Genomic DNA, 27,237 nt, shown 5'->3' on the forward strand with positions numbered 1-27,237 from the left:
AGTACTATAGGTAGGACCCTGGGCATTAGCAGGCTAGTTGAGTCAGACTTCTTTGGTTATTCTAGTTCGTTTTTAATTGCTTAGTACAGTAAGTACCTACGAGTACACTTCCAGCAATGTAAACATGCTTTCACATATTTTACACCTGCCATGGTCCTCCAGCGAGCCATAATCTCGTTATCCGAAGTATAATCACTTCAACAGTCTCGTGTTTCAGTCTCCCATTCCTTAATTAAAGTATCTTATTGCGATATTACGACATACAATTAGGTCCCGGCCGGCAACGTAATCTTAATCGGGTTTTAACGGCCGCTATTATATAGTGCAGTAAAGGCGTTTTGTGCCCCTTGCCCCTTGAGATAACCAAGTTCCTATTTTGTAACCGTTATACGCAAAACATTAATTTCTTCTAGGAAATCAAATGTTTTGCTAGGTTTCTAGCAGCTTTAAAATACAGGTAAGTGTTTATTTTTTGTAGCCGTTACTCGGGTTAGCTGCTAAAGATACCTATCCTAAAAGTAATCAGCCGGCCTAGCCAAGGTGACAATCGCTATCGCTACGACAACGAAACGCTTTGTGTCTCTATCACTCTTCCATATTAGTGCTACAGTGACAGTTGGGTTTCGATCGCTACAGAGCATAAGGGATTGGCATGTTGGCTATTACGCGGCCAATTCCTTTTTCATTTCTCATGCTCTGAAAGAGGGTCATTGTTGTTCTAAAAGGTGTGCAGAAAATGATACGTGTCTGCACTAGAGCATTTTACGTTCGAAGTACGAATTTTTAATTTTTTTACGATAAGCAATTTAAATTAGAGTTTAACTGGATTTGTTATACAATTTCCATTCTGATATTTGACTGTACATTCCATAAATAACGATACTTTTGTCTGAATTGTTAATTGAAAGTACTCTCAAGAAATACTATAAAAATGTAAGTATACTTAGTCATGTTTTAAAAAAAACATGCATTTTACTTTCCTTGTATTCGAAATGAAAAGTAGAGTGTTTAACTCGGGTGAAAGGCATCATTTCTGTCTAGAACTATTGGCGCTCTCACAACTGTCTTGGACATAATCCCAATAATTGGCGACACTTACAGGTCAGCCTACTTTAACACCTTCGTTGCGGCACGATTAGTATAGTGTAACTCGTTATTAAGGATACTTTGCATACGGCAGTGAACTTATTTAAGTTAACTCAGTAAGTCTGGCACATAATAGAATTATCAGATATTCGTTTTTGCTCATGTGACTGTAATCTTGTCAGCTTCGACACAAATCACCCATGACATACAAATGCATACTTGGTCTCCCGCGGTTATTGCGGGACCCCAGGAAATTCTGTATTGTACTGTCTGTTTTATGCGCAATAAACTTATTTTTATCTTTATCTTATCTTATCAATTGACCTAATTGTGCTGTGTCATACTAAGTATACGACGAGAATCAAATATCGTTTTCTTTTATTTCCAGTTGAATCGCCGAAAACGAACGCAGCCCGAGAACCGGCAAGAGCTGAACGGCTACATAGGCAACTCCACCGTCTACGTCACCTCTATCAACGAGGAGGGAGCCATTGAGACCAAACCCACCATCTCATCCCCCAAGTCAATCCCCAGATCCCTCCAGGCCAAACCCACCCCCATCATCGCCAACGGAATAGACAAAAAAGAACCTATCAAAGAAGTCGTCGAAGTTAAAGTGGAACCGGAGAAACATGAGAAGGACATTAGTGAGAAAAGTTTGAAAATTAAAGTGGATAGTGTTGATAGTGAAGTGAATAGTGAGAAGGATCCTTACAGTGTCGCCAGGGAGCACCTCAGTAACGGGAGGTGCGAGAAGCTGATAGGGGAGCCTGATTATAAGATCAGGGCGTCGGCTATTGTGGAGAATAATAAGCTTGGACCAGGGGAGAAAGGGTGAGTGATAGTTATAGATCGGCTGTGCAAGTTGTTTCCAAAAAGTTAAAAATTCAGGAAAATTTCACAGAAAACAAAGAAAAAGTTTCCGAGGGCGCGACTTCAGTAGTGATAGTTTATTTGGCTCTTTCACTTGACCAACTCGTTCATAATATATGACGTTCCCAATACAGCAGCTATCGCTAAGGCTTAGGTCTCCTAGAGATTAAGTGCTCATCCTGAAGCACTCCCGAAGGTTTTGCGTTTGCCTTTTTGTCACGGTGTCCATATGTATCTTTCCCACTATTGTCGACATTAGAAGTTCATCATACTTGTTCTGTTCTTTTCACTCAACAAAATAATCGACACAGTCAGACTTAGAATCTGCATCGAGTCATCGACAGACATTTTCATGGCTACGATAGCTTTAGCGTTTAAGGCTTAAATCCCCTTTTCTTTACATGCGTGATATTTTTATCAACACAAAATAAAGCATTCAAATAGTTTTATTCCGCGGTTCAAATTGTGAATGGCTGAAATCACCGTTATCGCCACTTACATAATTTGGTCACACATAAACTATTGCAAAATTATTACCCGCCTCTCCGAGAGATTACTCGCTTTCAGACATATTTTTTTTTTAGTTTTATGTCTTTGGATTAGTCACACTAGTGTTCCGCTTGAGGCGTCGCGTTTTGAAAGTTACTTTACGTAAAAATAATACCAAAGGGTCATACGGAAACCGTATAAGTTGAATCAACGGTGGACAAAAATAGTAGTCCGTTGGCCGCTTAGAAGTCATTTTTGAACGTAAAAATTACCTCTCTCACTCTTTTTGCCTAGCCACATCCCATTTGGCTCTCCTTGTCAATCTTCGTCATACTCTTCGGTTCTGAGTCAATCAATCAATCAATCTTTTTAATGTGTTTTACACATGTCAAATAATAACAATACAAATAAAAAATACACAACTTACACTCATCATCATTTAACACTAAATTAAATAACAAAACCACATAATATGTCAATAATACTATGGGAATCATTTACCGTGAAAAATGCCGTCTATTAGAAAACGCTTTCAACTTTTTAACATTTTTAGCTCGTAAGAAGCCGCCTCTTTTATTTCACGGCTCAGGCTGTTTTTAATTTTTTATGCCAGGTCGTCATTAACTAGTTTAGGTATAGTCTAAAAAACCGGCAAAGTGCGAGTCGGACTCGCGCACGAAGGGTTCCGTACCATTACGGAAAAAACAGCAAAAAAAATCACGTTTGTTGTATGGGAGCCCCATTTAAATATTTATATTATTCTGTTTTTAGTATTTGTTATTATAGCGGCAACAGAAATACATCATCTGTGAAAATTTCAACTGTCTAGCTATTACGGTTCATGAGATACAGCCTGGTGACAGACGGACAGACGGACGGACAGACGGACAGCGGAGTCTTAGTAATAGGGTCCCATTTTTACCCTTTGGGTACGGAACCCTAAAAAGGAAATCCTGTTGATTTCATATGGTTACTCGTACAAATAGAACCATGTCAATTTCAACGACTTTAAAGTCTTGGTTCAGTAGATTGTGCCTCATATAAGTGGTCCATATCCATAGCAAGTATTTGGAAGACGGACGTGTGCGTAGGCGTGTGATTCTCGATAGGAAAATGAACTACAGTGGAACCTCAATAGCACGAATCTGAAGGGAAACGCCAAAAAGTCCGTGTTAACGAGTTTTACTCTTATAGAGGGTACGGTCTTATTATTTCCTTCGAGTTACAGAAATTTGTTGATAAATAATTTCGAGATATAGAGGTGATATAAGAACACGTCTATTTTTCGAGTTATAGAGGTCATATTTCAGTTTTGAGTTATGGAGGTTAACTTTGTACTGGATAGCTCATAGCTGTGAAGGGAATCGTTGGTTACTTCGTCTTAATAAGGTTAAATATTTCGAGTTATGGAGGTTTTGGGCTTTGAAGGGAAGGGAATAGCATTTTATATCAAGATTCGAGTTAGCGAGGTTCCACTGTATTACTAAGCATTATGGCCGTATCTCGCATCGCTTTACGGAGGAATGTGCCGGCTGGCCTTCGGAGGCGAACGAACTAGGAAACCCGGCTCGACGCTTATTATGTTAACCATAATTTTATAGTAAAAGTACAGAGGAGGAATCTTTATATTTGACGATCGACATACGTATAGCATTAGTTAAATTAGTATCTATAAGCTAAACTACAATATTACTTTAGGAACAAATGAAGTTATATTTATCAAACTTCTCATCACGATATGCCAAGTGTCATTTTCTTCAACCCTCACGCTCACTTCTCAATAAACTTGGCAGCGCCGTGGCAAAGAAATGAATCGTTTTACAGCCGCTTTGCGAGCAAAAAAAAATCAAATTTTAAGATGGCAGCACCATCTCTTACGCCATATCGTAATCTTGCAAGGAATTCTAATATGAATATTAGGTGTAAGCACGTACTGCTCGCCCTTAAAGTTGGTAGAAGCCGCCCAGTCTTTCTAAGATGGCATAATAGTCGAGAAACTGGGACGGGTACTGGCGTGACGGGGCGGCACAGTTCGAATAGGGCCTCCTCCAATAAAGTGCTTAGTCACTTTTTCTCTAGTATATGACTTCTATTACAAGCTTTTATTTAACTTGCAATGTACCTATGTAATGATGTATGTAATATCTATGTAACATGTTTGTAAGAGTCAAATCTTGCCAGTTAAATTTGACCCACTTTTCTGTTTCCGACGAAGCTGAAAATTTGCATACATATTAGGTCGGGTGACAATACAATATTATGGTACCATCGAGCTGATCTGATAAAATAACGCAACCTAATTGTGTTTGGGGTTTTTAGAATTGTCTCGATGAGTATTAGTTGTCTGTTGAAAGAAAAGTACAGTCAGCGATAAAAACTTGTACTTAGCAAAAATTAAATTTTTGCTAAAAACTTAATAATAATAATAAGCCCGCAGGGCAGCTTGTGGCGAGCTGTTGGGGAGTGACGACCCCACGGACCCGAGTGCTCCAGAGAGTCGGTCAGGGTCTCCGTCTCCGGTGTGTCTTCGTCGGTCGGAGTAGACCCCAAGGGGACCCGTAGGACTCTCAGCTCTGGCTTGCCTTCATTGGCCGTCCAGAGGGGAGTCGTAAGAGCTATATGCTCCAAGGATGGAAGTGTTAAAGGGCATAACGCCGCGAGTAACTTCGGAGAAAGCGCAGCACACCTCTCGACACCCCTGAGCCGCCCACGCCGGTGTTGCGCCTGGCCGTCTTTACGATGGCGCATCAGGTGCCCATCTAACGAGTGGCGAGTCACCGCCTGCCTCGATAGCACTGTATAGCACAATGTTATGGCAGGTGTCCGAAACTCTTAGCAATAGCCCAGTCTTATATTCCACCCAAATTTAAGCCATAGACCAGGACTCTTTCCACTTTTCTATAATAGCTCCCAATGCCTGCTGAAACCGGTTTACGGGTATCTATTTATGTACCCGTGACGTTCCAGCAGGCGTTCTACATGACATCAAAACTCTCCAAACGGCCTCTACGTGTTGGATCTATATCCCCACGCACGCCTTATAAATGACCGGGCCTGAAAACCCGAGAGTTTATAACGGAGATACAAATAATAATAATAATAAAATGCTTTATTGTGCACACTACATGAAAAAAAAAGATACAGACATTGAGAAAAGATATAAATTGGTAGGTAACAACAGGCGGACTTATCGCTAAACAGCGATCTCTTCCAGCCAACCTTCAGATAGAGAGATGGCGAACGAAACTTATTACAGATTATAACTACAATATTGTAGCCCTAAAATAATTGGCAAATTCAAGGGCGCGCTACTTTCCTACTAAACTAGGTGCCCACATAGGTGCCATTGGCTCTCATGTATTTTCAGTAGTAATACTTGTGTATATTATGTATATTACATTCCTGTAATACTCTATAAGTATATTTATAATATATCAGTCAACGAGAACATGGAAAATGAAAACCTATTTGTTATTGTTATGATAAATTGAATATTCTCCCTTTCTAAATTTAAATATTCTTTTTTAAGATGTCTACTGAAATAATTTGTTAATTCCATAGGTGGGAGGTAGTAAAGCCTTACAAAAATATAACTAAGTACTCCTCCTACCTACACGTTCTTCCTACCATACTTTCAAAGCTTTTAATTTAATAACTTACAGACTTGAAAGAAAAAAAAATACAATACCTAAATTCTCATTTAATATTTACTACGCTAACTTTATTTATAACCTAAACTGACGCTGTTCTAAAATCAATACTCCAACCCAGGTTCTCCAAGTATCTAATTGAGAGGTAAAGTCTGAAAAAAACGTGCGCCTTAGTTTGACATCCAAAACATATGGCGTTGTAGTGCGCCATATGTTTTACGGTCACTGAATTGTCAAACGTCAACTTTTGACAATCAGACTCAGTTACCGCAAAATGTATGGAGCTGTACAGCGCCATCTCATTTACCTGCCAAATTCGAAACAAGAAATTGTCTTAGATTTTACGCATCTTACTCAATCAATGTATCTTTGCTTTTTCTATCGGAGACTGACAAGCCAATTCGAACGTAGAAATATAATACAGGAAATATAATTCCAATGGATTTGGATTCCAAATGGGTCAGTATGGAATGGAGAAGTCAGAAACTATGAGAGATAGCGAAATCTGTTCTTAGGAACCATGGCGTCGATTTTACATTTAATAATAATAACATTCAAACTTTTTTAACTCATACATAACCGGGAATCGAATCTGGTTAATATTCCTTATGTAATCGCGTGTAGTATTTGTTTGTATAATTAATCCTGAAATTTGAATAAAAAATTAGAAAAAATTGAATGCCATCATCGTCTTCCTCGCGTTGTCCCGGCATTTTGCCTCGGCTCATGGGAGCTTGGGGTCCGCTTGGCAACCATTCCCAAGAATAGACGTGGGCACTAGTTTTTACGAAAGCGACTGCCATCTGTCATTTATATAATCAATCAATCTGTGTACAAACAAATTGCACAAATTGCAATTCTTACACAGATTGTAACCGCAACACGAGCCTTCTTGAGCTTAAGTCCCACAGTAAGCTCAAGAAGGCTTGTGTTGCGGGTATTCAGACAACAATATATATAATATAACAAATACATAGAAAAAAACACCCAAGACTCAGGAACAAATATCTGTGCTCATCACACAAATATATGCCCTTACCGGGATTGGAACCCAGGACCATCGGCATCACAGGCAGGGTTACTACCCACTAGAAAGTTACTTGACTAGTATTTTTTTATACAATTTTGGTGTTTGACGATCCTTTTGTGAATTCTTATTATTAAGTTTGACATATCTATAATAATTCAATGTTTTTAAGAATAGGTAATAATAACTGTATCAATAAATTGCTCTGATATTTAGATTAAGGTAATATATAATATTGACAATTTAAAAGTGCTTGTTGCTAGAGGCCTATTTGAATAAAGAATATATTGACTATTGACTATTGACTAGGCCAGCCAGACCAGTCGTCAATTTGTGAGCACCTTGGCCGCTCCGATATATCTGATGCCGAATGTATTTGCCATAACACGTAGATATAATTCCATGGTTTTGGTATGTCATGGTTATCCATATGGCAGCTAATTAATATTTGAACAACACGCTCGGTACGTGCTAATTACGAAATGTATGGACGACCTGATAATCTCATTGTTCTGAACATCTGTATTTGAATTGAGTACGCTTTCGGATCCATGTTGGATTTGACTAACTAGTTTGAATATACAAGTTTGTGTGTGTAATAGGGTAAATTACACTATTTTATAATGTCACAAAACTTCATTTTATGTTAGCATGTCGCGAATTTCGGGTCGGAGTTTTTCAATTTTATCCAAAGGCAGCAGAGGTTAATATTCATAAAATTGGGGCATATGAAAGTATGCCAATATAATACGTATACAATTACATAGCTCAGACACATCATCGCAAAATAAGCATTTTAATGTCGTGTATTTAGAGTTTTTTATTAATTTCTAAATAATACTTATTCACTGTCGCAACACTCGCACTTGTGGGTACAAATGTCCAAAAGTATGTGCCTTTTATATTTGTTTTTGCGATGAGTTAGTATTATAATCTTCGATTTCTCGACGACTGCCATCTATTTATAATATTCATTTTAATGTTTTAAATGCTATACTTCACCGTTGGTCACATTGTCATCTGATGACATGTCGAGCGAGTGATTAAAGCATTTAAAACACCGTAAAATTAGTTTAATACCCTGTATAACTTGATATTTCTCAATTAGGACACGTTTCCCGTGATAATCATTAGTATCATTACGTTTAATGAAATTACCAATCTTCGACTTGCTTCGGCGGAAGCTGGACCGCAATTAGCACCATTTAAGCTCATAATAATAATAAAAAACCTCATAGTAAGAACTGGCTGCAAATATTGCGATTGCAGATTTTGATATCTGCATCTTAAGGGGCCCACAGACTATCAGTCCGCCGGACGATATCGGCCTGTCAGTTGTTCGGAGCTGTCAAATTTTTGTTCTAACTGACAGGTCGATATCGTCCGGCGGACTGATAGTCAGTGGGCCCCTTTAGGTATTTTCTAGGCGGTGGTGGTTTCTCTCAGAAGGTAGCTAGCTGAGTTTTATTAAGGGCTATATCCATTTTATAAGTATACCATTCTTGCTTACCTACTTAACGTACGTCGCTCTAGTTGACCGTAATATTTTTTCACCAATCGGTGCATAAGTATGTCGGTATTTTAAGACTAAGATTCCAAGATCGTCAGTGTATTTTTATCCCTTTGAATTTTTGGAGTGACTGAAATTGCACCTCACAATATTGAAACCTGAGAATTCCTTTATTTTCGGTCTGGGTCAGTAAATATCAAAAGGCTGCAGCAATATTTTTACAATCGAGGGCGCTGCCTGACCGGTAGCAGTCGGCGAGAAGCGAATAGTAATGTACGATTTTTTTTTTGCTTTTCTTTGAGAAAAAAATCTTGCTGTGTGAACTGTCAGTAATCTACGGTGTCGAATATGTATACATATATAGATCAGTACGGTTTCACTCACTATTACTTTTAGTCGCTTTTGGCGCGGGCAGTGCACTAGACACTCGTGCCTGAGGAAGGATTCCCAAAGAATCCGGAACATGTCGCCAAAAGCGACTAAAAATAATAGTGAGTGAAACCGTACTAATCTAAATATTTTGAAATATGTCTCACGATAGTTTAAGTTTGATTATGTATACATATATTTAGAAACAGTGATATAGTTAGGTATACTCGTACCTATACGTATGTGTAAGTTTCATGCCCTCGTCTTTGTACTCAAGCACAAATTCAAATCGAGTTTTGAACTCTTATAGTAATAAAAGAATGTTCGAAATTCAATAACACGAGAATTGCCTTGCGTCTGATGAGGATAGAATAACGGGCTCCAAACGCCAAACTACCCCCCGCCAGCCTGCTAATTTGGCGTGCGAAAAGTGACAAATTCCATACAATTCGGCCAGCGTAAACGTCCTCACTCCTCAGGGGTCTCCAAAATTTTGACTTCTGTATCACTTTTTCACAGTGCCAATTATGAGATCCTTAATACGGGGTATTACTGCAATGTTCTGCCACCAGAGTGCAGCACTAGCCCGTTAAGTAAATCATAGAGTAACTTATACATACTGTGCTTTTAACAGGCTTTTGACAAGTTTTCAGAGATAATAAAATATGAGATTGATGCATAAAGGCGGCTTTGTTTACAGAGAACCTACCGGGAAACGCGAATCCAAAATATCGCTATCTGCCTCTTTATCGCTCGAAGACAGAGTGAAGTGACAGAGATGTCAGCTAACGAAATTTAGATTTTCTTGTTTTGCGATAGACCCTCAGATCGTGGTAGTGGCACTGGCACCCTTGTGCAGAATTTCGCTTAATATTCCCTATTGTTACTGGCACAAGTTAAGGTATCAAATTCTTTTACTGTACCTGAAATTATGTCCAGATGCTAGAGACAGACACTCTGTATAATCGAATAAACTGTCGTCGTGGGTGTCGTTAACATTAAACTAATACTTATGTACCTATATTACGATAACTCACAAGTCTCACAACTTGTCACTTATATCGTCTATATCATCACCTATCTTTCGCAATCTCATCAGCGTTTGATTAGCAACTAGGGATTCTACGTAACATATTCCATATTTGGTGGTTAATTCCTTTTTTTTTTTATTAATAATTTAAATTTATTTATAAAGAAAATCTTAAAAAAATAATATTTAGTTACATGTAAAAAAACCGCAACGCAGGCTTCGTCAGGTGGCCACAAATGCAAATCAGCAACATGCTTCGTCCTTGTCACTTGCGCGACATGTATCGACGGCCCTAGAATAATCGCCTCCTCGCTGCGGGTCTGACAGCTGTCCGTGATTCTTCCTTTTTGCAAGCTCGCAGCCGAGATGAAAAATAGCCGATTGGCCAGCCAAAATGTCCAAGCCAAGTTTTAATATTGCCAAGGGTCAAAAGCAATACATTTAAGTTTCAATCATCCCTGACTTGTGTAGGCTGATATGATTGATTATGTTTTTGCAGTTTCGATCTTTTTATTAGGAGCATGACCGTCTTAAGCTCGTCACAGACGGAGCGATAATATACCGAGACCGACAGATACCGTAAGATACCGGCAGATAGAGTATAGCTAAGCACCACATACGGCAACGATACCAAAATATATATAGCTCTGTCTAGCACCCACAATGCATTGTGAGAGAGACGAGATCCCAAAATATATCGTAAAATTCCGAGCTATATTAACATCTTAAGATATTTTAAGATACCTTGCTAAGATATCGTAAGATACCAAAATATATATTATAGTAGACTTATATTGACCGGGATATAGACCGTGATTACCTTTTGTATTATTTGTGAGCTATATACAAAAGGTAATCACGGTCTATATCCCGGTCAATATAAGTCTAGTGAAACTAACCGTGAATCATTCAAAACTCTATATATTATAGTTTCGTGTGTGGTCTCTGTCAAATAGTACGTAAAAGATATCGTGAGATTTGGTATAAGATATAGATATCTTACGATATATTATCGCTCCGTCTGTGACGGGCTTTAGTTGTCGATGTGTATCTTATTGCTTTTATTTATGTTTGTACAGCTTCTGTAGACTTCTGGAGTACTTAATTCCAGAACTTTTTCGTTTTATTAATGTCAAAATAGGTAATAGTTATTTGTTTTACAAGGAGGCAAAGTTGCTGTTTAAAGGTTGAGCATTGCAAGGGTTTCAAGACGAATGTTTAACAAATTAACGTTGCTATCGAGTGAAACACAATTTTTTTTACAACAACAACGTGAGAAAAACTGCTAACTGTAAATAATTACAAATCAAATCCAAATAAACGCTGTTAAAAACTTAAAGCCAACATGAGGTAACAATTCAAAATTAAAATCAACTGACTGCTACTTTTGTGGATACAATGCAACTCTTTGAATGAATAAAGATAGCTTTTAAGAGCTGCTGTGGCGCATAAAAACATTTTCCCCTACTCATCTCATATGTGTCTCATCCATGTATATGTATGTATGTATCCGTAATTACACGTATGTCGTCGCGCTGTGAACGGATAGCCCCAATTACCACGTAAGAGCACTCATTGCACAGTATCGATAAATTGCACGCTTGAGATTATAGTGTCCGGTGAGTGGTCTTATCCTTGATGGCTTCCAGTTTTTGACAGGTCTGTGATAAGTACGGCTATGGTGTTATTATAGTTAATTAAGGGCCCCAAAACTGGAAAGATACCTACAAATCACAGCAGAATAAATTATACCTAAGTACCTCAAAAAGTCAAAAAATATACACAGTCGTATTAAAAAAAATGCCTTGTGTGATCATAAAGTGCTCATTCCTTGATATTTTCATAATTTTTACTGCTGTCATAAAGCGCTTATTCCTTGATATTTTCATAATTTTTACTGCTGTCATAATTTTTTCAATTTGGTTGTGTTTTCTCTGTATTTTAAAATAAAGAAAAAAATCAGGTAATTACCTACTTATTTACAGACAATGGTTTGTTGCGTGAGTTGTTAAAATTAACTGTCTTATTTTTTTATAATACCACAATGAAAGATTCTGCATTGCGGTGAAATTAAGAAAATTGTGTCATTATCATTTCTTTTCTGCAACCTACATGTTTTATCGATTATTGCAGTTGTGGAAGCGACACGCCATGACCCTCTCAACTTTTTCATTAGCCGCGCAATTAATGGACGTTCTCGACTTCTGTGTTCTGTGGGAAACGGCCTTAGCCTTGCGTACGCGCAAAGCAAAGTTAGCTCATTAGCTCAGTAGTGCGCCGGCGTTTGACAGACAGTGACACTTGTCGGCGTCACCTGTGCCCTGCGCCCGCGCCGGTGCGCCCCTCTACCTGCGCGAGACCCGTTCTCCCTCCTCCCCCGCTATCCCATTATTCAGAATTTTTCAAACATACCTGCCGCCGGACGTCACTGGAACGTGTTTCTGTGTTTCAAAATTCCTGTGTAATCAGATACGTGCTGTGCTATGTGTGTGATAGTGTTAGTGTAAAGGATGCATTACAAGCAACTGTTCAGGTAATGTAGACGTGACTGCGTATAGTTTGCACAACTGGGTATAATGTTTTGTGTGTGATTCTGTTTGTAGGTTCTGTGCTTCTGTGTGAACGCTCTCTAACATTATTATTGTTATTTACTACCTTCACGGCGGTTAATAAGTAGTTAAATGTTTTGAAGGAAGATATTAGTTAGGAAAATATTTGTTTTGAATGCTCCTACCTACCTACATTATAGGTAGGTACTTATAACTATTGTTATCTTGTAACTTTAATAACATCTGTGTTTACCACTTTATTGACCTCTCGCTTGAGTAGGGAACTATGATAGCACCCATGAGGCTGACATGTTCACCTAGTGTCCAAAGCCTCCATAAAAACCAGATAAAAAAAAAAAAAACTTTAATAACAAAACTTCCGTGAGACACAGACATATTAAATATATTAATAACGGGTCACACGTATTTTAATATATTTTATATTTAATATTATCTTGTAACTAGTAAAATACATAATATATCAGTATGGATTACCTTTTAAAAGTAACTAATTGTACCCAAACATTTAAAAAATGCTGTTATCCGTCATACATTCTGTTATTTCTGTTTTCGTATATGTACTTAGGTTTAGATGTTTATAAATATGACTATAGTCATCAACAATACAACATTAAAAGTAACTAAGGAGGTAGCTAGGTAGGTAATTAATAAAACATTGTTTTATATTGTGTTAGTAAGCAAAGATAATGTTCGTTACTTACCTCAAAAGTTAATTGACTAGATTGATTTGAAAATTCGTATTGACGGATAAAATTATAGTATAAGTACCTTCTAAACAACTAAGTATGTCTTTATGTAAGTATTATCAATTATCATACAAATAACGCACCTTGTACAAAATACTACGAGTAAATTCAATTTTGGCTTCGAGAAGTGAAGACACCGGGCCGGGCAGCGTATTTACAAAGGCTATACTGATATGGTTCAGATGCGAACTGAACTAGATTAGCTTTTGTTTGGACAAAACTTAACAAAACCCTAATCTATTATAGTATAGAAATTTACTGAAATCGTATAGACTTTATTAACTAAATTCATACGGATATTGTTACTACAAATGCTAGTCTGTTGCGATCTAAAATTTGAATAATATTTTAGTAACGACTCCGATTGTATTAAATAAATTACCGTTTATGCAAATTACTTAATTATGCCTGAGATTTTTTTTTCTTTTAGAATTATTTCAGTTGATAGGTACGAGTAACCAAAATTTCGTAACCAGAGTGGAACCGTTTGGTAAATAAGTTTTGTAACTGGCTACAAAATGGGAATCCAAAATTACATTAAATCAATAGGTAGGTAGGTTAGGTTCGTTAGGTAGCTTCGAATGCCCGAAGGGCAAACCGCCCAGAAATAGGAGCCCCGCGAAGCGGGGCTCCGTCTAGTTACGTTGTGAAGTCATTTTTTTTTTTATGAAACAGTCCAACGAACTCCAGCTAACTAGACGGAGCCCCGCTACGCGGGGCTCCTATTTCTGGGCGGTTTGCCCTTCGGGCATTTAAAGCTACCTAACGAACCTAACCTACCTACTGATTTAGTGTAATTTTAGATTCCCATTTTGTAGACAGTTACAAAACATTTGCCAACCGTGGCTAGGAATCGGTAATTCAAAAGCCCTATTTTGTAACCAGTTACATCCCGGGATTTATTTTTCCCGTTTCGAAGCCGGTTACCAATTTTAAGTTACCAAACGGTACTTAAGGGTACTCGTACTTCTTATTAGGTTTTGTGAGAGCAAAATGTTTGAATATTTGAGTAAATAAGTATTATTAAAATTTAGATATCATATTCAAACGATACTGACGTTACTAAACTCGACTAGGTTTTGTCGTGAATAATATTCGAAAATATGTAAGCAAAAAGCTAATCCATTTGAGTGACTACTTTTTACCGAAACGGTATAGATATTGTTAACTAATATGCATAAACAAAAACTCCCCGATTTTATTCTGAGGCGTGACTGAAATAGTTTAGCTTTTGTAAATACGCGGCCGGGCACTTTGGCGAAGAATTTCTATTGTTCCTAACGACTCGAAATAGTCAATATATGGTTAATGGCTTGTTCACTTGTTACAGTAATGGGCTCTCACCAACATGTGTCACTCATTCGGAACCCGTTTTCCCCGTGCTGGTCGGTGGGAATTCTGTACTCTTGTTTGAATGGTCGTGTTATATTGGAGTGAAAATACACTTCCTGCCAGCTACCGTCCCGTGTTTCTCATGATCTTACTTGGCTTTGCTATAAATTTAAGTTCACCGACCTGTTTCTGTTAAAGCTATATAATCCTGGACGTATTCTTCTCGCACAGTCCGCACAGATTGCTATTCTTTTTACTCACCTTTTATATTCCGTTAATTATCTGACTAGGTGATACCTACTAGTTTCAAATGAAAATGATGGTACCTATTTGAAACTAGGAAAATGTAGGCTAATGAGGCGAACTTATCGCATTAGTCGCATTCATTACGTTTAATCTTTAAGCATCTTTCCATTATGAGGTAAGTACCTTAAGGTTGTCTTCTTCTCAAAATAGTTTTTTCTCCACACCAGCTGGTAAAGGCGCTCTCTTGGTTGTTCAAAAACTGATAAGAAAGATTAATTCACATGTGAGACAAAGTAATCAAATGCAAATTTTGAGTTGTTTTCTTATTTTTGCTGATAGAATTGACTTTTAAATGATGATTTTGATTAATAAACATTTAATAACATTCATTTTAAATAGTTTTGCTTTGATTTTGTTTGATATTTTACAGTTAGTATTTTCCTTGTGTTGGTGTGGTGAAAATTTTTGTCTTTCACTCGGTGGCAAAATTTGTTTAACCCTCGTGCCTTGAAACCCTCGCAACGCTCAAGATTCCATTTATCGAACCACTCGCTACGCTCTTGGTTCAATGTTGGAATCTTTCGCTGGTTCGGGTATCAATATTAGCACGAGAGGTTAAACAACATCTTTGCCCCCTTGTAAAACAAATAACTATTATCGTTGGCGAATTATTGCTGTCTTCCTGTTATCCAACGTCTTAGCATCGCTTGGTGTCAGATTGACATTGCATTGTTTCTAAAATTCTCAAGAAACTTCGAAGATTGACGTCACCAAGGTTCTTACAAGCGCAGTTGACAATGGCAATTCTTGGAGGACGTCAGGGCACCAACTGTTTTTGTCAGAACAACCTTTACGTTTAACTTTGCTTCTCAAATTGGATACGAAAGTGGTCAAAAGTATGGTCCGTTGGCATCAGTAGCTGGATAAAATAAAACCTTAATATTGTCTTCGAAGAAAGAAAAGAAAAAGAAGAAGAATAGAAAAAAGGAGAGGCAGAGGAAGACCGAGACGTGCGTTTTTGGACCAAGCCAAGGAGGAAATCAACGTAATGACGTATCAGGAGCTCAAAATAGTGGCAGAAAGAAGAACGGAGTGGCGGTTACACCACCGACAAGAGCGAGGCTCTTAAGAGTTATGATGATGATTGTCTTCGGTTGCCGCACCCGTCACCCGTCAAAGTTGACCACGAACGCTGTAAAGGGTTCGAAATGTCGGGATGTATTATAAATTCAATACACGCGATATAATCCGTTTTCATTGTTTTATTTTAAAATAAAACTTTTTTAATTGACGATTTTCGTAACTGTATCTCTACGATCTTGGTATATTTCGTCACCAAGAGTCTTTTGGGAATCCGGATAATCCCTCGCCATTCCTTTCTCAATGACTACTTTTCTTGTGTACGAGTGCAACTATAGCAGCACATCTCTTAATTTGATCAGTCTATCTCACGGGTGGTCCGGCTGCAAGCTCTGATGATCTCGACCTTTAATGCACCTTATTCAATTTCATCTAATACGCAAGGTAAGACGAAAAAATATTCATATCTAGTGTCTTTTAATCTGACCTAACCATCCCTGCTATCCGTTGGTTGGAAGTTGAAAATTACTTAATAATGCATTACTGGACATTTCCACCTATCGCTTACGAAAGTGGCTCTTGTGAAAATGCTATGTCTGGCAGGAAGTAAATTTTTGGCCCGATGGTATTCCATAGCTTGGCTTAATATGTCAAACCATAACTCGGCTTTTCAGCGTTCATATTATAACGTTTAAAATAGGTAAGCGATTAAGTTGTAAGTGACAATTTAGTGAAATGCTTCTGCATAGTGGAATTTTGCCTCCTATTACCCACTGCTGAGAGTGCTGAGCATATTATCTAGGCGGCCTAGGCCTCCCTTCGTGCATGTACGCCACTTATCTCGGTCCTGGGCTAGCGTCTCATCCAGAAATGTCCCGCAATCTTCCAAATGTCGTCCTCCCAACAAGCTAACGGACGCCAGGGCCGTAACCGCGAAAATAGAAGTTCGAGGACAACCATCTATGTCACTCTAATTACGCCTTAATTGGAGTAAAAGACAAAGATGCCCGAAATTTGCGAACTACGGTGTTCGCGGTAGGTCTGCTGCCTTTCATCCAAAAGCGGCCACCAAGTAGAAAAAAGTGGCAGATTACAAAAGATAAACTTTACTTAGCGCCACTTGCACCATCCCACTAACCCGGAGTTAAGCCGTTAAACCGTTAACCCAGTGTCCAATTGTACTAATAACCATGGTAACTCCAGGTTTAAACGGTTAACCCCGGGTTAGTGGAATGGTGCAAGTGGCCTAAAGGGTCTAGCTAGGATGTTATCTTTATATCCTATGGGATAGGATGATAGCAAAAGGGATTGTTATGTTATGATTAGGCTTGTTGGAATCTTCGAGAAATAGGCGTAGGCTTTGACATTTTACAGGACGTAGGAGGATTTAGTTAACCTTTAAGAAATGGCATGAATCCAGGCATTTTGGAACGTTAATTATGAATACTTAGGTATATGTTATTCTGTGACTGAATTTCGTCTTGTTGATTTTGCTGTGACATTTGAGTTTTGTTTTAGTAGGAGTCATTATATATGTATTTGTTATTGAGTCTAACATTTAAAACTTTCGCGTTTTGAACACATTAAATAACATTTAAAATCGGGTCTATCGCGAATTTATTTTGTTACCTTCATTTATCCGACGTTTCGACACAGGTTTCACTGGTCGTGGTCGCGGCTAACTGATGTCCCAAAAAAAAAAAATCGCGATATACCCGATTTTAAATGTTTTTTTTTTTTTATGAAATAGGAGGCAAACGAGCAGACGGATCACCTGATGGTAAGCGATTACCGCCGCCCATGGACACCCGCAACACCAGAGGGGTTGTAAGTGCGTTGCCGGCCTTTAAGATGGGAGTACGTTCTTTTTTTGAAGGTTTGAAGGTCATATCGGTCCGGAAATACCGCAGGCGACAGTTCATTCCACAGTTTAGCTGTGCGAGGCAGGAAGTTTCTAGAGAAACGCACAGTTGAGGACTGCCAACCATCTAAGTGGTGAGGATGGTGGTAATGTTGTCTATTTAATATGTTATTGAGTCATTGGATAGGACTAATGCAGATTTGGGTATTTCATAGACAGACAATATTTATGAGATTTATAATAAAAATATTGGATGTCTTGGGCTTGGGTATTCCCTCATATTCGATATCTATATGTTATATCACTATAGGTGCTGAAATTACTTTTGACCTTGAATTCCATAGTTACGTAAATAAATAATTAATGTAAATATGTAATTACATAGTTTAGTTTTGGTTTAAAATATCAAACTTGAAAATATTAATATGTAGCACCAACATCTGAATATCCAGCTTTTTCAGTAGTTAATATAGTGCTAGTGCTATAGTGGTGGTAGACACGCTAATAAATTAATGTGTAATAAGACACTTAAACACACACCTATAATGACGAATACAGAAACATTAAAACATAAAAAAGTATGAAACTTTCCCATGCTGTAGTAACGTGAGGCCAGTTCCACACGATCGCCCGCAGCCAGATACCGTAATTAGAACCCGTGTGCACACGCCTTAAGCATGGGAAGCTAACTGAGATTCACTTCAAATAAAACTGAACCTTATCTTGTTACTCATTAGATTGAAATTCTTAAATACAAGATCAGTCCGACCGTTGGGAATGGTGGTAAGGTTTATCTCAAATGAAATAGGAGCTTAAGTGTTTTTTTGTAAGGTTTAATTTGCTTTGAATTAAATCTGTTATTATATATCTGTTACTGTATTACTTTTTTTACGCGAGTTAGTCTTTGTGAGTATGTTTTGTTTGAACCAATACTGAGATGCACGACTTGTTTTTGTAGTTAAATAGAAGGTTGAGGAAACTAAAGATTTATAAGGAAAGGAAAATGCCTTCTCATGATTTTGAATGGAATTACGTAAATTGGTTCATTAAAACTGTACTACTACCATTAAGTGCTACTGCATGATGTATTTTATTATAAAACGTATTTAAATCGATTGAACTATTATTACTAACGTATAGAAACGGCACAGAAAACCAGTATTTTTGCGCCATGAGTTGCTGCCGTTTTGGCATCAAACCATAGAAGCGGAGCGTGAATCTCGCGACCTAAACGCGTAAGCGCCATGATTTTTTTCGGCCCTTACGACGTTTTTTGTCGCGTAGTACAGGTTGTGATTGCGACAATTTGTTTGGTATGTCGTCTATATACTTATATATACTACTACTACTACTTATATGTACTTGATGTACTGCCTTCGTAATAATCAACATTTGAGTACATTCCATTTCCATTCCACGTCGTTCACAATTAACAACAGACACGACAATGCCTTTAGCAGTATAATTTATAAACCATTAACCAACTAATTGTTTAATGTAAACATGTCTTCAATAATGACAAGTATGTGATCCACTCATATCCGTCGAACCGACGAAATTTTCACAACAACCGGCGGTACAATGGCAATTTGTATCAAAACCTGCATTGTTTCAATCCTTGTCGTATTCTTCAAAACCATCTACAACTCTGACAAGTGAAATTGAATCTTATACCAATAAATTACAGTAGTAATTCCAGTGTAAAAAGTTGCCGCTTGTGCTGTGTGTCGACGCAAGCGTAGACACAATAGGGGATATTCTGTATTCTACCGACGCCCAAGATTCCAAGATTTCGAGTTAATATTCGAGAATGGTCCTGGATTATATGATCCTCGGTTTTTGGGTTTGAGAGATGCGTCGGTGGATGTTGTTTCTGTTTAATTAACTCGCGTTTTACATGAAAATATTTATAAGAATATTAAGAATAGGTTAGTTAATAGGTTAACGGCGGATTATGTTTTGCTATCGACAGTATCGAACTATCGACACAGTAGAAAAAATATTTCGGATTAAGAACCTATATTTGGAATTATAACTTTACGCAATATTAATAACCTTTAGATTTCATTTATTCCTTCAAGATCTTGTAACAAACTAGATAATAGGTAATTTAAGACAGGTACTTACCTACTTTTTTGTTCATATATCTTAAAAACAATGTTGGGTATTTGTAAATTTAGGTAACTACATATTTTTTGGTTACTAGTATTACTAGTGAACAATATTCTATTTCTCATTTACCTAAACAGACTCGTATGCCGACATCTTTCCCATCCACAATACTAGAGACACCTACTTATGAGCCTCAAACCCCATAACTGTTTAAAATGTTCCCATTCGAAACTTCCCAAGTTCACATTACCACCATGCTAAGTAAAAAAGCAGATAGTCCACACGTCTCTAGCCTGTTATTTAATCTTGGAAGACCAGTAACTTCAGACCTTGGAATTGATTATGATTTTACGTAAGTGAAAACCACCTTAAAACTGGTTCGTCTAATTTTGACAAGCGTCAAGTTCCACAGTGTAACATATGACTTTTTGTATTGGGACGAAAACACGGGCGTGTTAAGTGTTTTTTTCTGAACTCTCGTTCGTATGATTTAAGTAAACACTTAGACTCTCGACTGGATACTTTCACGTGGCGTCAACTAGACGAAATACTTGTTATCTGCCTTTTAAACGAATAGTAAAAAAAACTTTAAATTAGTGCTGGGCTGTTTGCTAATGGCAAAAAAATATGTACTTGTGTCTTCTCTGCAGTTCGCTTAGGTAAAAACATCGGTATCCGTTGACATCCCTGGACACAAGGCAAATTAGCCATAAATATAATTGATTTTTATTGAAAGTGCATTTTGGTAACTTCGAAATCAGGATAATCTTGAAAAAGGAAAAAATCTATAAAACCAGAAACACTTCATACTTTAGCAACGCTTACCAAGGCATCTTGCGTCCTGCTGAGAGTATTAGAAATGGATTCTAATTTAGTAGATAAGTATTTGCCAGTTTCAAAATTACCCCGCTTTCGAATTTACTCCAATGCATCTTACCTCCATAATTGGATTGATAAATATGTCAAACTAAGCAATATCACTTGTTCTATCCTAAAGTAAATAAATATGTCAAGAATGTAAGGAATGTACAAATTTTTGTAATTCGTAAATAGACAAAGTAGCAGCAAATACGTGACTGCCTATGATTTAAAAACATTTTAACGGCCACAGAAAATGTCATTAGTTCCACTTCTAGTAACAAACGATTAAATGGCCCAATAAAACAACCTCAAATGAAACAAAAAATCAGACCCATGTGTTAATCGCAACTCACGACGATAAGACTGTCGCCGATTAATGCCAGACGTCGCTTTATGGTCATTCTCTATGGTCGTAAGTATCTTGACCGTTGTGGGACAGTGCGTCCACACCGAGGAAATTAATCTGCTATCTCATTCTAACAGTAGACAGCTATAGTCTGGCAAATAGTGTCCGACCGAAACACAGTTTACAGAAACCTAAACTGAAGGTTCGATTTTGCTCTAGTTTCGGCCGAAACCGAATCTTAGGCAGAAACATGATTGTTATGCCGAAACCTGCTAAACATTTAAACCGAAATTTCGGCTGGACAGTACCTAAAAGTTAGTTTCTGTGCGGCGTGCGGCCGAAAGGTTCCGTTTGTCATTCGAGAAACGCGCGTAACTATGGGGAAATCCACCCTCGCGCCTAATAGGTATGTACATTTTTTTTATTATGCCCCCTTTTCCTACTGACAACTTGGTTAACTTAGTACACAAAAAAATGTTATCTGTTTTTTTTTACTCAGAAACTATATGACAGTTCGACTATAGTTGCTTTAATATCCAAATTATTTACTCTACCTCAATCTACAAAATCCATTTGCAGATTTACCAATGAAATTGTCACTACAAAATCTATCTGGGTATAGTTGATTTGCCAATGGAATTATCATTTTAATGTTAGGAATATAAAACGTTAATTTTCTCAGTGTGGACGCACTATTACGATACACCGTCGAGTCTATGGTACGTGAATGACATCTATAATCATAGAGTAAAAGTTTAATTTTATTACCTATCTTCTAAGCATACGAAATTATGTGTTGTTCACTGAGCGTAAATATGCGATTAAGGAAGCTTGGTTTCTTCGTACTTTCCTTAGGCTAAAGGATAAACGTTGAAATATTTTCCCATAATTAGCTAGTAGCGACCGCGTCCGTGTGTCTTAACTGTATTTATTAGATAAAAAGCGACGGGTAACAGCGTATGCAGACATTACCATTATGTTATGATTACTAATAGTTAAAGGTGGGTATTATGTACTACATGATCTCTAGTCCTAATCCATTGCTTCGTTGAAATCCAAACGTTGTTTTAAATTCTTGTTTAACGGCTTAACCTACCGACCACTAATGATTAAACAAGTTACATTTCTTGTCTTAGCCGTTTTAATACTAAGTACTTGAAGTTAAACGCTATCTTCAGATAATATAAACTAACTAACTACCTAGTCCGCCTAGTCTAGTAGTTAGCGACCGTTTTCTCAAAGTTTTCCGCAACTATCTAGCGATTCGCGGAACTGATTTTGAGAAGTGAAACCATACACCTACTTTTACTTTTGTTACAATAGCGAAGATGGTTTGTTTTAGCTTTGTTTAATTTTACCGTGATTTTAAGAGTGTTTCGTAACATGTGTGAATTCGACACTGATCATCTGTAAATTTTATTGCTAGAAATGACCTCACGGTACTTTACGACCCCTGTTCCGTTACTTGGGGGTCGTCTTTTACCAGGTCGGTATCATCTTCCTGGCGTTGTACCGGCATTTTGCCACGGCTCATGGGAGCCTGGTATCCGCTTGGCAACTAATCCCAAGAATTGGCGTAGGCTAGAGTTTTTACGAAAGCGACTGCCATCTGACCTTTCAACCCAGAGAGTAAGTTAGGCCTTATTGGGATTAGTCCGGTTTCCTCACGATGTCGGTATATCCTAGCCTAGTTATCTATTCTTCATTGTTTTATAAAAATAAGAACCGATAATATTATCCCGAATATTTTTTTATATCTTAATCAACAGTTTCTCTTTACCACATTGTGCTTTTATTGTGCATTTCTCTAAGTAATTGTTAATAATGGGTATTTTATCGTTGACTAACTGCAGTTTAAGTAGACAGCATGTGTCACGCGTTAAACTACCTAGTTTTCGGTCTCGATTCACTTAAAGCATGCTAAATTAGGAGAAAGTCTATATTCCTCCTACAATTAGACGTACTTCTTATCCATACTATCCATACTTAATATTATAAATGCGAAAGTCTGTCTGTCTGTCGGTCTGTCTGTGTGTTCCCTCTTCACGCTTAAACTACTGGACCAATTATGTTGAAATTTGGTATACATATACTGTAAGTTTGTGACCCAAAGATAGACATGTAACGTAAACAAATAAAATTTAAACATGGGTACCACTTTTGGGGGGTAAATAAGAAAATTCAAAAATAAAGTTTTTCAAACTATATCGTGTTACATATCAAATGGAAGAGTTATTGTCAGTATCTCAAATATGTTTTTTTTTATAATTTTAGGATAAGCAGTTTAGAAATTATTCAAGAAAATAGGCAAAAAATTACCATTCCCCCCCTTTATCTCCGAAACTGCTGGGTCTGAAAATTTGAAAAAAATACACAAAATAGTTCTTCACCCATAGATGACAGGAAAACCTATTAGAAATGTGCAGTCAAGCGTGAGTCGGACTTAATTTCCATGTTTTTCATCCAACCCTTACTAGTTTTTTAAAGACAATTCATTCACTTTTTACATAAAAAAATGCATTGTTAAAAATTGTGTAATGTATATACGGAACCCTTGGAACGCGAGTCCGACTCGCACTTGGCCGGCTTTTTATTTATATAAATGTCCTCAAGACAATTCACATAAAATACTGTATTCCCTTACTTCTTATCTCTAGGTAATTCAAATAAAACACGTGCTTCACAAACTATTTTCCGTAACACAAAAGCATTGTTTATTTACAATAATGACAGCAACATTATTTCGTTTGGGTAAAAAATGGGGAAGCCGCTCTGGGATTCACGGTACGTTACGTCATCTACCATTCGATTTACCTGGATTGTAAACTACTTATAATATAAAAGGCCTATCCGAACCACATCCCATTCAAAAATGAACTCTAAAGTAAGGTACAAAGTTACTAACTTGAATGATAGTAAAGTCTTCTTATGACTTATAAGTGCGAGGCGCATTTTTTTGGCTTCGATTAGCGTGGTATGCGATGCATCGTGTCTTTCTTTTCGTGTTTGGATGCTTGTTTTTTGCTCTTACTCTTTCTGGCGAATCCGTGAGAATTTATATTTTAGGAAGTGACGTAAGCTAGGCTTATTACGTATTATTAAAACTAACGTTCGAGTTGGAAATTAAGTACCTATCTAGAAAAACTGCCACAAACATGCAAACAACGTAATTCCGGATAACATCAGAATGTCGGTTAGTTACAATAATTACCCGTCATATCATTGTTCCACTTTTAAAACATTATGACAATAAATCCAAATCACGATGGCTGACTTCTGGCCGAAGGGTATTGTGTTTCGGAGGTTATGGATCAAACTGCCGAATCCGATTAAAGAGCAGTTGATTTAATGGAGCCATGCCGTCCTGGCGGCCTAGCCAAGGTGACAATCGCTTGCGCTTCGCCATCGAATCGTTTTTTTTTATCACTTCCATATCAGTGTGACAGTGACAGTTGCGTTTCGATCGCTATTGGCATCTTGTCTACGGGGCCTGTTTCTCAAATAGTGTTTATAGTTTGTCAAGGGACTGCCTCATTTCAAACATAGACAGAGAGAATCATACTATCTTTGTCTTACACTAGTACTAGCACCCAAAAGAAAAGGATGAGTATCGTTTTTTTTGTTCCTATTTACTGACAAGATTTGCTTGACCAACTATAGTTTTGTTCCTGTTTAATATTTTAGTTGCCCGGTTTATAATAAGCCTTTAGTTTTTAGGGTTCCGTACCTAAAGGGTAAAAACGGAACCCTATTACTAAGACTCCACTGTCCGTCTGTCTGTCACCAGGCTGTATCTCATGATTCATGAACCGTGATAGCTAGACAGCTGAAATTTTTATAGATGATGTATTTCTGTTGCCGCTATAACAACAAATAGGTACTAAAACAGAATAAAATAAATATACAACAAACGTGATTTTTGCGTAATGGTACGGAACCCTTCATGCGCGAGTCCGACTCGCACTTGGCCGGTTTTATTTTATGAAATATATTATGCATATATGTAACTTTTATTTATGTAATATATTATGCATATATGTAAATGTAGCATTATAGCATAAGGCCCTGTTAGGGATGTAACGCCACATATTATTACGTGGTTTGTTGACTGGATCAAAATTTAAATAAATAAAAAGCATTAAGATATTTCATAAATAACTGAGCAAAGTCACTCATGTAACGCGTATATTAACTCCCTGAAGAATGCCCCGGAATCCCCGGCTGCAAGTTTAATGGGAATTTTCTAGTAGGCGGCCCTTATTTATGACGCGACGCAACGCTCCGCATACTGAGCGTGTTATACGCTATTTGTAGATATTTTTGAAGCATTATCACATAATTATGGACAGTAGGGTTAAGCTACCTTGGCATTGGCTTGGCAAGTGACTGTGTGGAAGCTCCATAAATTACAAATTCCTACGAAAAAAATATTTTACATATACTGCCACTGCTGGTGCAGAGTTAGCTAAGACGGATTATTATATTAATTTTTAGTACTTTTTAAACGTCAAATAAAATGGCACCCGTCAAATCAGGGCAGTCGGACCAAGCTAACTCTGCATGGCACGTTCAATGAAAAGTGTGGAATTTTCATAATGTAAATCATCCGTCCAAATAAGTGTTGTGTTCCTGTCGGTAAGGTTGCCAGAGCTCAACGAGGTGCATGGAGTGTTAGGGTCGGCAACGCGCATGTAACTCCTCTGGAGTTGCAGGCTAACATAGGCTACGGAGACTGCTTAACATCAGGCGGGCCGTATGCTTGTTTTTTTTTTTTTTTAAATACCACGTCGGTGGCAATCAAGCATACGGCCCGCCTGATGGTAAGCAGTTACCGTAGCCTATGGACGCCTGCAACACCGGAGATATTACACGCGCGTTGCCGACCCTAACACTCCTCTCCCTCGTTGAGCTCTGGCAACCTTACTTTCTGGCAGAAACACAAAACTATGGTGTGTTTGCCACCGACTTCGTATAAAAAAATTACTGTGTTAATAATCACATCTGACGTACTGTGCCCTGTGTTACTTAGACCAGGTAGATTAGGCCGCACTTACTATGAACATGGACCTCTTATCGGTCGACGGCTTCAGAGATTATTAACGAATTAGTCACCGTTAATACGGAATTACCAAGTCTCCTCGTAGTCTGAATAAGCTAGTAATAAGTTTTTAAATAAAACACAACTTAGGGAAAATGCTTATTTTTACTCCATAATCATTCTAATGACAGATGACATAAAATCGAGCGGTAACAGTGACAACCAGTATGTTGCCATGTATATAATAGAATATATCGCAGCTAGACCTTGATTAAATTGGAATAACTTAATCGGTTTATAGCTTTATACTATTAGTTACTACTTACTATAAGTTACATAACAAGTACCAATACAATAATGTCGAATCTTACATACAGTACCGGCCAATAATATATCACCATGTTTTTACGGTATATTTTTTTTTATATTTGTGAGTGACTTCCACCTCACTGCTTTAGGTAGTCAAGTGGTATTCCTTTGTACGGGAGATGAGAAGAATTGGTCTCATGTAATTGTTTTTCATTGTGTGTTTTTTTAATGAATAGTCAACTTAATTTTTTTTACTAGAGGTTTTTTTGTAATATGCTGTGTAATCTACTATATCTCCTATTTTAATTCACAGTATTTCATTGCAGTATTCATCATATATTTGTATAAAATGACTATATATTTGTAAAAAAAAATGACGAAGCCTGTCGCGGATATCATCATTGGTATTTTTGGGACGAAGCATGTTGCTGATTTGCATTTGTAGCCACCTGACGAAGCCTGCGTTGCGGATTTTTTTACATGTAACTACCTATATTATTTTTTAGGATTTTCTCAAATTCTGTATTTTATTTTTAATGTATTGTGCAAATTAAATACATATTTTAATTTAAATTAAAATGACTAGTAAAATATGCAAACTACAAACTAACCTATATTGTTTACTCTATCTATACAAGCTCATACAAAAACACTCAAAGGTGATATATGGCCGGTACTGTAAAGCCAGGATTACACTTGTAA

The 27,237-nt window shown here is 37.4% G+C and overlaps 1 protein-coding gene across 5 annotated transcripts in view; it reads left to right on the forward strand.

Annotated features, from left to right (window-relative positions):
• Positions 1 to 27,237, forward strand: part of LOC134747625 (protein PALS1) — a 215,665-nt gene that overhangs the window by 37,939 nt on the left and 150,489 nt on the right. For all 5 annotated transcript variants that reach the window (XM_063682224.1, XM_063682225.1, XM_063682227.1 and 2 more), the window contains one exon: positions 1,475 to 1,920. In XM_063682224.1, the coding sequence (XP_063538294.1) occupies positions 1,475 to 1,920 (446 nt within the window). The remainder of the gene's footprint in view (positions 1 to 1,474; positions 1,921 to 27,237) is intronic.

The sequence above is a fragment of the Cydia strobilella genome, chromosome 15, assembly GCF_947568885.1.
Source record: "Cydia strobilella chromosome 15, ilCydStro3.1, whole genome shotgun sequence".
In the NCBI taxonomy this organism is placed as follows: Eukaryota; Metazoa; Arthropoda; class Insecta; order Lepidoptera; family Tortricidae; genus Cydia; species Cydia strobilella.